This window comes from Phalacrocorax aristotelis, chromosome 3 (assembly GCF_949628215.1).
Source record: "Phalacrocorax aristotelis chromosome 3, bGulAri2.1, whole genome shotgun sequence".
Classification (NCBI taxonomy): domain Eukaryota; kingdom Metazoa; phylum Chordata; class Aves; order Suliformes; family Phalacrocoracidae; genus Phalacrocorax; species Phalacrocorax aristotelis.
Window position 1 is genome coordinate 130,416,506 of NC_134278.1, and position 14,783 is coordinate 130,431,288.

General features: G+C 59.1%; 1 protein-coding gene across 1 annotated transcript; it reads left to right on the forward strand.

Annotated features, from left to right (window-relative positions):
• Positions 1-2,819: 2,819 nt before the first annotated feature.
• NKX2-2 (NK2 homeobox 2) lies at positions 2,820-11,311 on the forward strand. The gene is made up of 3 exons (XM_075089899.1): positions 2,820-2,994; positions 9,428-10,235; positions 10,512-11,311. The coding sequence occupies exons 2-3, from the start codon at positions 9,977-9,979 to the stop codon at positions 11,069-11,071; spliced, it is 819 nt and encodes a 272-aa protein (XP_074946000.1). The 5' UTR covers positions 2,820-2,994; positions 9,428-9,976; the 3' UTR covers positions 11,072-11,311.
• The last annotated feature ends 3,472 nt before the right edge of the window (positions 11,312-14,783 follow it).

Below are 14,783 nucleotides of genomic sequence, written 5' to 3' on the forward strand. Positions count from 1 at the left end.
GTAGATACTTGGAAATAACCATCCTGGAACAAGGTGGAGCCCGTCCCAACCTCTCCAAACTGGGGCCAGGCCGTCCACCTCTCCGAGAGACTCTGCACAGGATATTTTAGGAGCAGGGTTTTCCACTCTTGCCTCCTTGAAATGGGCAGTGCATTGGGTGCGGGGAGGCAGGGCGATGGGAATGGGTGGAGGAAGCAGACGACTGCTCTCCAACGGAGCTGCTGAAGGAGGAGGGGTTGGGGAGGGCTGAGCAGCAGCTTATCACTGGTTCACTGCCGTTTATTCTCTCCCTGGAGCTGGAAGGGATCTGGCACCTCTTCCCAATGCATCCTCATGATTTGAGAGTCCAGCCTTCTCCAAAAAAACCGTTACAGTTGTTGGAGCTGTTTAAGGAAAAGAACAATCCCACATAGAAAAGGTATCCTGGCCTCTGCTCTTCCACTTTTTTCCTGAAGCAACATTTCTTGACAATCCTACAACCAAATAAATATCTAAAAAGCTTCCCCTACCTGTGAAACATACCCTCCGACAAAACCTCCCGGCCTGTTTTCACTCACCAATAAAGACTTAATTCCCACGATTGAGCAAAACGAGGCCCTGTGGGTTTGGTGTGGAAATCTCCATCGGTTTGGCTTTCAGCAGTCCTAGAGGACGGCGGGACACACACATCAGGTGCCAAAAAGCCCTCCAAAAAGGTTAACTTTCAGTAACGAACACAAAATTATTTTATTAACAAACCAGTGACTGTATGTTTTACAGTACCATCGGAGCAACAACTTGTCACTGTCAGCAGGGACATCTGTGGGGCCCAGACCCCCGCACTCCGTTGGGCGCTGCTTTGCCACTGGAACACCATCAGTAGGCAGGTGCAGAGTCACCAGCATCGCTGGGGCTGAGAGCCATACCTTGCCAGGAGGTTTGCCATCAGTGACCGGGCAGGGGCAGCAGCCTGAAGCCCAGGCTCGAATCAGGGTCCTGAAGGTGCAGCTTGCTGCTCCTGTAGCTATGTACCATCCTTCTCCCCCATCTCCCCATCCAGCTGCTCCCAGCCTCATTCTCCCTCCCTCCTCAGGTCCCAGTTTGCTCCCCTTTGACCCTCCCTCACCTGCCTCAAATCCAGCTGTTGCACCCTTGCCTGTTTCCCACGCTCCTCCTCCTGCTGCTGTATGTGTGGTGCCGGGGAGGCAGGAGCTGCAGCTGGGGAGGCGGTGGGACCCGCTTCCCAGCCCGGGGCACAGCAGGCTCTGCCGCAGGGGACCTGCACGCCCCGTGCCTCTGCAAGCTCACACCTCTTACGCAGATTTATAACCAAACATATAGCAGTGCAAGCTCAGATCCCTCTGCGCAGCTTTACCTGGGGATGTAGTGAGACACGTCCTGGACATCCGGGCTGAATTTCTTGTTATGAAACCTGAAGACTTTGCAGGTATGTAAATGAAGAAGTAGTTATTTACATTTGTATTTTTATGTGGGCAACAGGATTTCCTCCCCCCCCCCCGCAGTTTCCCTCCCTCAGTCAGCAATCCGGGCACTTCTTTATCCAAGCAAAACAAGCTTGGCAAAGTTATTAATTGCTCTGAACAAGATCTGTATTGATTAGTGTAAGGATCAATCACTTTATCTGTGGGCAGCTCTGTTAGAGCTGCCTGTGACTGGGGTATTTAGCTGAGAGATATCTGCCCTGGGCCCTGGGGAGTTTCACAGAGGAGTCCAAGGTCTATCCAGTGCTTTTAAAAATACGGCAGGTGGTGGAGAGAATTCAGATGAGGTGAGATGGAGAAGGGCCCCCATGACCTTTCCTCTACCCCCAGCAGTCACCAGCGATGCCCCTTCAAGAGGACTTCGCACGTCGCCCTGGAGAGATGCGGGGAGCTTTCCTGAAAATGGAAAGCCGCAAGGGTTACGCCATTTGCAGACCCCCGGGGTTAAAATGAGGCAGCACAACCTTTTGGTGCATGGGGTTTGACTCCCGAGGAGCTGTGCTGGCTTTGCCCAGGCCCGGTGCAATGGATGGCTCCTGGGGGTGAGCAGCGGCCGCAGGGCTCACCTTGCAGCAGGGCTGCACTGGTGGCGTTTACCCCAGGCACAGCCTTTGGAAGGGAGATGGACTGCCAGGCTCGGATGCCCAGAAAGCCCTTCCAGCCAGCTGTAACCTCTTTGCATTCATGGGGGGTCATACCTTTCACAGAAGCCTCTTGCAGCCAGGTACCACTTTTCATCCCCAGCTTCAGGAAAGTCGGACAGCGCCGCCCCGCCCCCCCCCCCCCCCCCGGCAGCTGAATCGCCCCCCCTTTAAAAAAAACCAGACACGTAAATAAATAAAATTACAATTTAAAAAAATGAAAACCAAAAAGGGGCAGCGGAGGGGGGCTGCAGCTGGAGCTGTCTCTGGCAACCCAGCTCTAATCTCTCGCAAACCCCCGCTATCAAAGCTTGGATCAGCATATCTAATGTAAACGAGCTTTCACACATAAATAACGTGCCACATCTGGCTATTTGGGTTTTATAGCGTCTTAGCTACCGAGCGATTTATAGAGGGCGAGCTTGTTAAAGAGCAGCCCGGGCTGGGCCGGGGGAAGTTGCGGGCTGCCCGAGGCAGTGCGGGGCGGGAGGTGTGAAGGAGCGAGGTGGGAGCGGTGGCCGAGTGAGGATTTGGGCAGCGCACGCAGAAAGCGGCTTCTCCGCATCTTTGGGGAAGGGAGGGGGGGCGGGAGGAGGGCTCTGCCCCCCGGGGGAAGAGGGGCCGGCTCAGCGGCAGGGCCGGGGCAGGCTTAAAAGAGCCATCCAGGAACCGGCGTGTTTGCGCTTATAACCAATTTATTACCGCTGAACATATGGCCAGTATTTCGCCTGGCGTCACCCGCCGGGGAGGAAAGCAAACAGACCGCGCGATGTAAAGCCGGAGGAAGGAGCGGCCGCCCTGCACACGGCGGAGACAATGCGAGCGGCGGGGAGCGCCCAGCCCCCGCCCGCCTAGGGACCCCCGGCCCCCAGGTGAGCCCCGCCGCGGGGGGCAGGGGGGCGCCGCGCCCTCGCAGCCTAGGGGGTGGCGGGAGGACCCGCGGGAGAGCCGGGGCTCGGGAGCAGCAGGTGTGAAGGGGCTTGCGCGGGGGCGGGGGGGGGGGTGTCCGTGGGGTACGTGTGTCGAGCGGCGGCGCAGGTAGAAGTTGGTGCTGAGCGGCCGCCCGAGGAGCGGGGAAGGGCGGGGGGGACACATGGGGACGCGTCCCCCTGCCCCGACGGCGGGGTCCGCCGGCCCGGCCCGCCCACGCCCCCGGCCCCGGCCGGGCGCGCGGCCCCGCCGGGGCGCTCCGCCCGCCTGGCCCGGGGAGGGGGGAGCCGGGGGCGCTCCCCCCGCCGCCCCGGCGGCGGGACACTTCTCGGCTGCGACGGCAGAGTACGCCAGAGGACCGGGAATGGCCCCGGCCCCCGGCCCCCGCCGGCCCCGGCTCTGCCCGCCGCCCCGCTCCCTCCTCCGTGACTCCTTCTCTTCGCTTCCCCGGCGTTGCCCACGCCGCGCGTGTGCGCCACGACTCGGGCCCGAGCACCTGGGTCGGCTCCCCCGGGTGGACCCTTCCCCAACCCTCTCCCGAAAAGGGCCTGACACACACCACCCCCCTTCCCCCCGGTGCGGGCACCGGAGCATTCTTCGGAGGCTTCACACTAACCGCCGGCCCCCCCACTCGCGACGCACACCCACCAGCTACCTGCGCGCACGGCCGGGCTCCTCGCTAAGCCCTCCATGTTGTGCGTGCGGGTGCGAGAAGTAAATTCAGATAAGAAAGTGCTCCCGAGCACTAAATCCGCCGCATTCCCACCGCCCGCGGCGCCCGGGCCGGGCTTCCCCTCCCGAGGAGGAACGTCCCTGACAAAGCTTAATCTCGTTGGGACCCGCTTAATCATTAGAGAGACGAGAACGAATGCAGCCGGGGGGCTCCGGGGGGGTGGGGGGGAGCGAAACGTTTGCCCGTCAAATAAAACAGTTTATAATAGCCTGGAAAGGGAAGGGAGGCCCCGGGCCGGGCTTACAGCTTTCCCCGGGGGCGAGTTGGGGTGGGGGGAGGAATATAATGAGACAAATACCTGGGTCGGGGGGCTGCGAGATGCGGGGGGCTCCCGGCTTTGTGCTCGCACGCATGGCCTTAACAAACTGCCTCCGCCACTATTGGCAATATTTTCAAAGATCTCATTAAAGTGCATTTATCAAAGCCCTAACATGTGCCCTCCGGCTCTGACATAACCCCGCTAGCCCCCAGGGAGGAGGGGGAAAAATCCCAATTTCTATTACAATTCGCCACCTCGGGAGGTTGGTTGGAGGGCAGGCTAGATCTAGATCTACAAATTTATAAGTAATATCGGTGAATTGGAAGGATTTCTCCGCCTTTGAAGCTTCGGGGAGAAGGAGATAGAGTAATCGTGAGAATAGGAAAGCTCATTTAGATTCCTATGTCCTGGAGAAGATTTAATTGTCTGTGGGAGAAAGGCAGGCCGGCGCCGGGATTTTGGGGGGTGGCAGGAGCTTTCTCCTGAGCCTCGATGGGAAGGCTGGGGCCGGCTCCCTTTCTGCGTCCGGGGGAATCTTCTCCCCCCTTTTTTTCCCCCCTTCTTTTTTTCTCTTTTCCCCCAAAACATCCTTAACGCCTTTGTCAATGCCATTTTTCCAGACATGAAAAGAGCCGGGAATTTCACCCCGCAGAAACTCCGAGCCCCGCACGTTACAATTAAGTTCTTGAAAGCGACGGAGGATTCAGAAGGCCCTGATTCCCCCTGATTTCAAGGAATAGGATTTTTTTTTCCCCTCCCCACTCCCTCCCTCCCGCGGCCGGGACGCCGGAACGCAGGGCAACCGGTCGGCGTGGGTCCCCGCTCCCTTTCCCACGGCCTGGCGTGGACGCGGCCCCGCCGAGCTGGCGGCATCTCCGCGGAGCTGCCGCTTTATCGCTGGGGGGGGGGGGGGGGGGGGGCGAAGGCAATTAAAAACCCTTCGTGCGGGGTTCTCGGAGGGTATATTTAGAAGCGAGAGTTCTATTTTGATTTTGGCGTTTCTGGTTGTTTTTTTAAATTATTTTTTATTTCATCACGACCCAAAGCCGCCGCTGTAAGGACGCGGCTCTCCTTTCCCCCGCCACACTTTAAAACAAAGAGGGTGTTGCTTACAGGAGATGCTCCTGGGGTGAATCTCCTAATAACAATTACCAGGAGCGACATCGGCTGCGCTTCCCTTTCCCTATTTATTTCAAGTGTAGCTCACGCTAAGAGATAAAATAAACCTGTCCCCCTAACAAAGGCTTTGTGTGGGCTTCGCTAATCCGTACCAAGCGGCAAGGTGCCGTCCTTTCTGTTTGTTTATTTGTGGTCTGGAGTGAAGGAAAACAATAGCTCGCACCTTTGGTCTAATCAAACAATAAACTAATCCACTTGACGGCTGTTATCGGAGATGGGATGCGGGGATGGCTTCGGGGTCAGAGCGGGGAGGGGCGGGATCGCGGAAGACTCCGGTTTATATATCCCCCCCAGTTATGTATTATTATATAGAACACACGTATAGCAGAGGGAGCGCCGGCGGGAGCGGCAGCCAGCGGGACGAAGGAGAAAGGCGGCGAAGCAAGCCAAGGCACCTCGCCGCTTAAAAACGCGACCCGGGTCCCGCCCGTGGCGTGGGGAGGCCCCGCACCGCCGGCCCGCCCGGCGCCCCGCACACGCCGCTGCCTCCCCGGGCCCCGCACTGCGGGGAGCCGCTCCCACGGGCTCTTCGCCCTCACCGGGCGTCTCATCCCCGGTCTTCAAACAGAAAAATCAAACCACCAATAAGCCTGAATGCCGTTGGGATGAACACCCGCCGCCCGCGGGGGGGGGAGGGGGGGCGCTCCCCACGCAGCTCGGGGCGTGGGGGGGCAAACAGCGGGAGAGAGCGGGGGGCGAACGGCAGGTGTTTGAGCTACCTGCGAAAGTAAACAGTTAAACACCCCTCCGCTGGCGGCGGCACTCGGCTTCAAGTGCAGCCACTCGGGCTGCCTACACGCACCGCGCCGCGGCCTCCCGTGGGCTTGTGCAAACAACCCTGCCGCCTGCGGCCCCCGCGGAACGGGGCTGGGGGGGACCCCCGGCAGTCTCTGCGGGCCCCCCCCGCCCGGCCACTCCCTCCGCGACGTGGCGCTGGAGCATCGCCCACGCACACACACACACACCCGGCTGGTCCCGCGCGTGGGGAGGGCCGGGCAGGGCGGCCGGTGGGCTTCCAGCGGGGTGCCGGGAGGGGGACACGGCGGGGGAAGACACGAAGGTGGCAGGGGTGGACTGTCGCGATAGCCGCTGGGCTGCCGTCTGGTGTTCCCACACACACACCCCACGCAGCGCGGCCCCGGGCACGACCGGCGTGGGGCTGCGTCCCGGCCCCGCGACCCCTCCTGACGTCAAAGGCCCCGAGCGGCCCTCACGTCAACCCCCCCGCCGGTGACGTCACGGCGTCCCGGGCCGCGGAGGGGCTAGTGGCCTCGTCCCGTGGCGTTACCCGCGCGTGGGACCCCCCACATCCCCACCACCACCGGGCGGCGCGGAGCCGAGGGAAGGGGGGCCGCGGCCTCCGGGGCTTTGTGGGCCCACAAGGGACCATTGTTCCCCGCGGGTTAGTGGGTGGCTGAACGGCCCGGCATCCTCCCGTGGGCACCCCCCGATCCCGCCGCCGTCGGGCCCCACGTCGCGAGGGGTTCGCAGGGCGCTGTGCCCTCGGCGTGACATTTCCGCGCTTGCCGCGACATTTCCGCGCCTGCCGCGGCTTGCGTGGGGTCCTTTTCAGTTACTTTTTAAAAATTATTATTTATTACATTTATTATTATTATTACTACTCTTATTATTATTATTATTCCTGTTAAAGTCCGGCTGCTCAGCGCGGCCCAGGAGCGGAGCGGGCCGCCAGCCCCGCCGCCCCCGGGGACGCTCTGCCCGCCCCTCCGGCCTTGCCTTAGGCCGGGGTTCTTTAATTCGGGACTTTGTATCGTCGCTCTGTCGCCGTCGCGACTGTCACAGTTACGGCGGCTATTTCCCCCCCACACACACCCCCCACGCCCCCCGTCCCCTCGCCGGCCAAGAAGGAATTAAAGCCCCATCCGAACGAAACGCCGCCACCCCCTCTCTACGGGGTGGCGGTGGGGGCTAAATCCATCGATAAGCGCGAGATTTGCTGGAAACTAAAGCGATATGCCTGGTGCGCGCCCCAAGCCCCTCCCCCGGGAAAGGGGAGCGGGGGGGGGAGCGCCCGCCCGAAGGGGTTCCCTCGATGTGGAGGAAGAACTCCGAAATGGATGAAGAGATAGCCATTGAGTGCGGTTGAATACCATGACAACTAGGAACAACCTCAGATTTATTCCCAACAGTTAGGACACATTGAAAGAGGGCGTCAATCACGTATTATTTCCCCACTGAAATAAATGCAAAAACTGCGCCGAGACAAAGGGTTCCAACAGAAGCCGGACATTTGTCTACATTGCGGACATTGTTTCCAGCTTAGCCATAGGGTTGTATTTGTGTTTGCGCGGGGCCGACCACCCAGGATGTGCTCAGGGGCTCGCTTAAAAAAAAAGGGGGGGGGAGAGAAAAAAAATCCCTGGGCATTGTCAGCCACATCACATACTTTATGGGAGGCAGGCTGGGGGCTGGGGACGGGAAGATGGGGGGAGCGGGGAGGGAGAAGAGGAGAAGGTGAGAATACATTGACGGGCGAACGGGAGGATCTCTGAGGGACCGTGTTCCTCCTCTTCCCACCGCCGGCAGCCCCAGTCCCGCTCCCTCCTCCTCGAAAGGAAAGTCTGTCAACTTTTCTTTCCCAGAAATAAAGGCGGTGGTGAGAAACCCCTTCCCAGACCTTAGACCACCCCCCTCTTCCTCCCCGCCCCGCACACCACCAGCATCCCCACGCACAAGCCCGTCCCGGGCCGGGTTCCGGCTGTGGGGCAGTTCGGGGAAGGGGAAAAGAAGGGCAAAGGGAAAAGGGAAGGGAAAAATGGAAAAGGAAGGGGGAAGGGGAATGGGAAAAGGGGAGAGGGGAGAGCGGAGAGGGGAAAAGGGAAAGGGGAAAAGGGAAAGGGGAAAGGGGAAAGGGGAAAGGGGAAAGGGGAAAAGGGAAAGGGGAAAAGGGGAAAGGGGAAAGGGGAAAAGGGAAAGGGGAAAGGGGAAAAGGGAAAGGGGAAAAGGGAAAAGCGAAAGGGGAAAAGCGAAAGGGGAAAAGCGAAAGGGGAAAAGGGAAAGGGAAAGGTAAAAGGTCATCAGCCGGCGCAGGAAAGGGGAGGAAAAGGAAAATGAAAATAAAAGTTGATGGCAGACAGATAGAGAGGGAAGAAGTTGAGGAGGGGGTGCCTGCAGCCCCGCGCCGGGCAGGGGGAGCCTCCGCGGCCGCGCAGCGCTGCTCCACTCCGCGCCGCTCGCCGGGACCCGCGGCCGGGGATGCTCCGGGGTTCCGCGGCTGCCGACGCCGTGGGTGCGGGAACCTGGAGATCCGGCCTGCCAAAAGGCCCTTTTGGGAGGCAGACCCTCCTTTATCCCCCTCCTTCCCCAGGTCCTGAAAAAGAGAGGAAAAAAAAGAAAAGGAGAAAAATGAATTCGGTTGTATTTGAAAGTCCGTTGGGCTCCAGCCCCTTAAATTAACCAAACAGGCTGGGTTTTATTCCCCTGGAAAAAGGAGACAAAATCAATGAGACCTCTTCAAATAAAGCCCCCACCCCCAGGTAATCACCTCCCGGATCTCTCCGGGTCGTGACTGACGATCGCATTTTGCCAGTTCGGTTAATTTCGGAGCAAACTAGAATCAATTACTCGCTGTTTAATTTCCAGCGTTCATCCTTAAGCCTCAACCAAAATATTGACCTAGGCGGTTTAGATAAGTTGGTCTCTTGCCATCTGAGCCGCCTCTCGTTTCGGTCCCGCGCGGGGCTTTGAGCGCGTCCCCGCGCAAAAAACCCGCTGCCCTCGGGGTTTGCGAGGGCGCGCAGGCTGCGCGGGAGGGGTGGGAAACCGCGCAAGCAGCCTCCCTTGCTCCTTATCACCCCCCACCCCCCATATATTTTTTTTTCCACCTCCCTGCTTTTTAAGGCAATCGCTGGAAAACACACTTTGGAGTGTGCGGAATACCGGGCTGGTGTGCGAGGCTCTTTGTATGTAAATACCGTGGTTAAAAAAAAAGGAGAATCGCACCCTCCCTCTCCCGCCGGCACACACACACACACACACACCCGCGGAAGGGCCCTCCCCACGCCGGTAATTAACTGACACGTTATACCACTCATCACCAATGGTGGAAGCTCGGAGCTCGCCCAAAACCCGCAATTTCACATCTGCAAACACTGTCTTCATCCACTTGACTTCCAAGACCCGCCCACACGTGGCCAACCTTTCGCGGGTTTAATGTATTTTTTTTTCTCCCTCCTCTCGGCAGGTTCATGTGTGGGGACCAGCCTTATATGGACTCTTCGCTCCAGCAATGGCTCGGTGGTTTCAAGCGGCAGGCACGGGTTCGGGGTGTTTAAACAAGATCCAGAAGTGATCTTTTTTTCTTTTCTTTTTTTTTTTCAATTTTTTTCCTTTTTTTTTTTTTTTTTTCTTTGGCGTGTCTTTCCCCCTTTCCCCTGGAGTTACAAACTATTTCCGAAGCCAGCTGCTTCTCCCGCTCTCTGAATTTCCCCCGTGGCAGAACAAGCCCCTGAAAACCACCACCGCAGACATCCACCGCGGTGGCCGGCGCTCCGCTTTTTTTTTTTTTTTTCTGGCACAAACCGCTTCGGTTATTTTCCAACATACCTTTATTATTTTTTTTTGTTTGTTTTGTTTTCCCCGCTCCACGCGTGCCGCCGCCCCGCAGCCTCCTCCCCCGGCTGCCGTGTGCGTGCGCGGCGTTACTGCCACCGCCGTTCCGCGTGTGCGCCCGTGACACGGCGGATCGGCGAAACTGCTCCTCCAAGGTCCCCCCTGTAAATTTGGCCGGAACATGTCTCTGACCAACACAAAGACGGGCTTTTCGGTGAAGGACATTCTGGACCTCCCCGACACCAACGATGAGGACGGCTCCGCCGCAGAGGGCGGCGAGGAGGAGAGCGAGGCGCCGGAGCCGCCCAAGAAAGCGGGAGTTTTGGGACAAACCCCCTTGGACACTGTTCAGACGCTGCCTTTGAAGAACCCTTTCTATGATAATAGCGATAATCCCTACACGCGCTGGCTGGCGAGCGCCGAGGGCATCCAATACTCCCGTGAGTACCGCGCAGCCCCGCGGACACGGCGAGCGGGCAGCCCCGCGCCCACCGCCCCACGCGGGCTGCCCGGCGTAGGGAGGGGGGGGTCCCGCTGGCCACGGCTGGCTGAGCCCCGGCCGGAGCCCCCCGCACCCACCCACACCCCACGGGGGGGGAGGGAGGGAGCGGGGCTGCCCCGCGGGGCCGGGCGGCGGGGGGGCGGCGGGAGGGGGGGAGCGCAGCTCCGGCCCCCTCCCCACGCTGACCGGGGGCTCTCGGCCGGGCTCTCCGCAGTGCACGGACTGACGGCCGGTGCCGGCGGCCAGGACCCCTCCGCCAAATCGCCGGAACCGTCGGCTGACGAGTCTCCCGACAACGAGAAGGAGGCGGCGGGCGGCGGGGACGCGGGGAAGAAGAGGAAGAGGAGGGTGCTCTTCTCCAAGGCGCAGACCTACGAGCTGGAGCGGCGGTTCCGGCAGCAGCGGTACCTGTCGGCGCCGGAGCGGGAGCACCTGGCCAGCCTGATCCGCCTCACCCCCACCCAGGTGAAGATCTGGTTCCAGAACCACCGCTACAAGATGAAGCGGGCCCGGGCCGAGAAAGGTATGGAAGTGACTCCTCTTCCCTCCCCGCGGCGGGTGGCCGTGCCGGTCTTAGTCAGGGACGGCAAGCCCTGCCACACGCTCAAAGCTCAGGACTTGGCAGCCGCGACTTTCCAGACGGGAATCCCCTTCTCCGCCTATAGCGCCCAGTCTCTACAGCATATGCAATACAACGCCCAGTACAGCGCTACCAGCAACCCCCAGTACCCCACAGCACACCATTTGGTACAAGCTCAGCAATGGACTTGGTGAACGCTGGAGGGGAGCGCGCACGCACGCACACACGGCCCCCGCACACCCACGCAGATAAAAAAGGAGGAAAAACAAAAATAATACAAAAAAGAGAGAGAGAGAGAAAGAGACAGACTGATGCTCCAAAAATAAAATCAAAACTGCGGGGGGGAAGGAATGGAGAGGGAAACGCTATTATTATTATTATTATTATTGCTATTATTATTATTATTATGGTTTTTTTTCCCTCTCCCGTTTCTTTTCCCCTCCTTTTTTTTTTTTTGGGGGGGGGGCTCGGTTTAATTTCGGAGGGAGGCGGGGGGAAGGGAGGGGAGGTGTTTTTGTGCGTCATTGTTTACAGAAATTTTTGCGCCATTCAGAGTGGTCCTGTCTACCTACAACTAAAATAAAAGGCGGGGGGGAGGGGTGGGGGGGAATCGTCACAATTACAAAAAAAAAAATAAAGAATAAAACCCCCCCGCTGCTCCTGTGGTTTTGTGAGGAACGTGCGTGCGCCCGGAGTGCGGCCCCGCAACGCCGCGCAGGGCACCCCGACACCGCCGCCGCTCCCCTCCCGGGGCGATTTGCGGCGCCCCGGAACCCCCGACAGCTATTAGCGGGCCTATTTTTGTATCTCGTTGTGCTTATTGCTGCCGCCAGCAGCAGCCAGGGCTTTTATTTTGGTTTCTGGTTGGGGTTTTTTTTCCTTATTTGGGGTTTGCGCGCAACTATTCCCGAGTAACCACGAGCAGAGGAAAAAGAATCGCAGATTAAACCCTCCCCGCTCACCGCCGCGGGAAAGCGGGCTCATTGTGCGGGCTTTCCTAAGAATTTGAATTTTTTTTTAAAGCTGCGTTTCACTGAAAAAAAAAAAAAAAGAAAAGCGAAGGTACCGCTAACAACGACGAACCGGTTTTGTTCGATTCCTCGGCAGGGCCGGCGCCCGCGGCCGCCTCCCCGCATCCCCCGGCGGCGTTTCGGCGGGGCTCAGCCCGGCGTGCGGCTGGGGGGGCCCGCGGGCAGACACGGCCGAGCAGGGCCCCACGGACACCCACACCCGCCGCCCCCCGCAACTTCTTTTTTTTCTCGAGGGAAAACGGCTTTTTTTTTTTTTCGGGGCAGCCGGGTTGAGCGAAGAACGGGGCGGAGGGGGGCGGAAGTATTTTATATCTGTGATTGTGCTTTTATACACCCCAGCGCCCCCCGGTGTAGCTGGACCCCTCCGGCTGCGGAGTTTGGGGTACCACCTCACCACGATGCCCCCCTCCCCGGGCCGGGGGCCGTTTGCGCGGGGTTAGCCATGGGGGACGCGCCGACGGCTAAGGAAAGTCGTGGGAAAGGGTTAACACCTGGGGCACCCCAAAAAAAAACCGGGGGAAGGGGGGGGATAAGGGAGAAGAAAGGGGTGGGCCGGGGTGAGGCGGGGACCCAGCCCGGCCCGGATGAAGTTAAGACCGGGTTCAGGCAGGCGCAGCCCCCGGCTCGGAGCGGGGTTAGGCAGAGCCGGGACAGCTGTGCGCTCCCTCGCCCCGCCCTCCCCTGCCATTTTAGGGTGGGAAAGGTGCTTAAAAAGACCAAAGAAAAACAAAAAACAACGGGGGGCTTGTCCGGTGTGATGGGGCCGGGGCCGAGGCGACCGTGGCCGGTTCGGTTCAACACCCGGAGCAAAGCCTCGGCCGGTACCGGCCGCCCGCACCCCGCCTCGCTGCAGCCTCCGCCGGCCACAAAGCCCGGGCCCAGCCTCCGCGCTCGGGATGGTTTGTTTTGTTGTGTTTTTTTTTTTAATTCTTCCTTTTCCTCTTTTTTGTTTGTTTGTTTCCCCCATCCCGCCTCCCGCTCCTGCTCCCCGCCGGGTGAGCCCGCATCCGAACGGGCCGGGCCCGGGCAGCTGCTGAGCTCCGCGGCAGGGGCGGCGCCGGCAGCTCGGCTGCGCACCGGCGGAGCGCCCGCGGCTCCTGCCCGGGCCGGGCCCGCCGAGCAAGCCCGGGGGCAGCCTTTCCATGCCCCAGCCGCGGGCTACGCGGACGTGCGCAGGTTTTCCCCTCTCCAGCCCCGGCGTGCGAGCCAGGAGCGGGAGAGGGGGAAAAATGTCACCAACCCCCTTTTTTTTTTTTCTCCCCAGGCTCTGCTAAGTCTATAAAACCAGTTGTGTGGCCCTAACCTCCGTGGCCTTATATCTCCCATGCTGCCGGGCCAGCTCCGGGCAGTCTATCTTTGCACAATATACAGTAGACTTCACAAAACAGCACAATGGGGGAGGCAGGGAGGTGAGCATGTTAGAGGCGTGCATATTAAAGAGACGGAGGCAAAGGCAGCCAGGGCTGGGCCGGGCCGGGAGAGGAGAAAAAAAAAAAGGAGAGACACTTTGGGGGGGATGGACCCCTTCCCTGTGCCTCCTCCGCCTCGTTTTAGGGCTATTCAATTCATTTACGGGAGGCAGTCCATCTCGGAGTCAGGGAGCAGTGTCCTTTGCGTTTTGTTAGGGCTGTCACTCGTGCTCATTGTTAGGCATGTTCTACATGTTGTATCCCATATGGCCAGCTGGGCCGGGGGACCCCTCACAAAACCCAAATTGTGCCCAGCTTTCAAAACCAGCATTGTTGTCTGTGAAAGGAAGACGAATTAAAAATTCGTGCTATATCTATTCTGGAAAAAAAACGGGGCGGGGGAGACACAGGGAAAAAGAATCCCTCTCTCTTTCTCTCCCTCTCTCCTCTCTCCCTCTCTCTCTTTGAAGACTAACAGAGGCCCTCCTCTTCTCCCAGTTCCCGCTGACAAGTTTCTCTCTGATTTCACAGGAAATTAGCGTCCCCCCCGCCCCCAAAGGCCCAAGCGCGTCTCCCCCCGTAAAACACCAGGCGATGCCCGCTCCTGCGCCTCCGGCCCGCCGGCGGAGCTCCGCTGCCCGCCCTGCCCGCAATGCCCGCCCTGCCTACCCTGCCCGCGGTGCCCGCCCTGCCTGCGCTGCGTGCGCTGCCCGCGGGCTGCGGCGGGCAGCAGAACAAGGCTGCATTCAGGGCCGGTAATGTCATGCAGAGGCTGCCTCCCTGCGCGGCCCGGCCGTACCGCGCGGCGGGCTGGCACGTCCCGCTTCGCCCCCGGAGAAACGGCTCTTTCTTGTCGTAGCTCCTCGTTGTGCAAGGCAGGCCGTCGGGGGGGAGGGAGGGGGGGACGGACAGAGAGAAAGAGAGGCCAAAAGAGAAAAAAACCTAAAAAAAAAGAAAAGGAAAAGAGAAGAAAGAAAGAAGAAAGAAGAAAGAAAAAGAAAAAGGAAAAGATAAAGGAAAATAAAAAGAAAAAAAAGTAAAAAGAAAAAAGCAAGAAAGGAAAAGAAAGAAGAAAGAACAAAAGAAAGAAAGAAAAAGAAGAGAAGAAAAAGACAAAGGATGAAAAAGAAATTTTAAAAAAGAAAAAAAAAGGAAAAAAAAATACAAAAAAAGAAAGAAAAAGAGAACGAAAAAAGATAAAAAGAAAAAGAGAAAAAGAGAAAAGAAAAAGAAGAACTATAAAGAAAGAAAAAAGAGGAAAAAATAAAAAGAAAAAAAAAAGGAAAAAGGGGGACACCGCCCCCCAGCCCGAGCCTCCCCGGCGGGTTCAGCAGCTCGGGCAGAGGCGGGGGGATGCGCGGCGCTGCGCGGGGACCTTGGCGGCACCTGCAGTTGATCTGCTGTCGGAGCGGGCCCGCAGCGCAGGGACGAGGCTTCGCCTGGGGGTCCGGCGCCTCGCCCGCCCC

Excerpts from the sequence above, each read along its gene's own strand:
- NKX2-2 (XM_075089899.1), top strand. The coding sequence starts at position 9,977 with ATGTCTCTGACCAACACAAAGACGGGCTTTTCGGTGAAGGACATTCTG. Across the intron at positions 10,236-10,511 it reads CGAGGGCATCCAATACTCCC|TGCACGGACTGACGGCCGGT; the intron begins GTGAGTACCGCG and ends GGCTCTCCGCAG.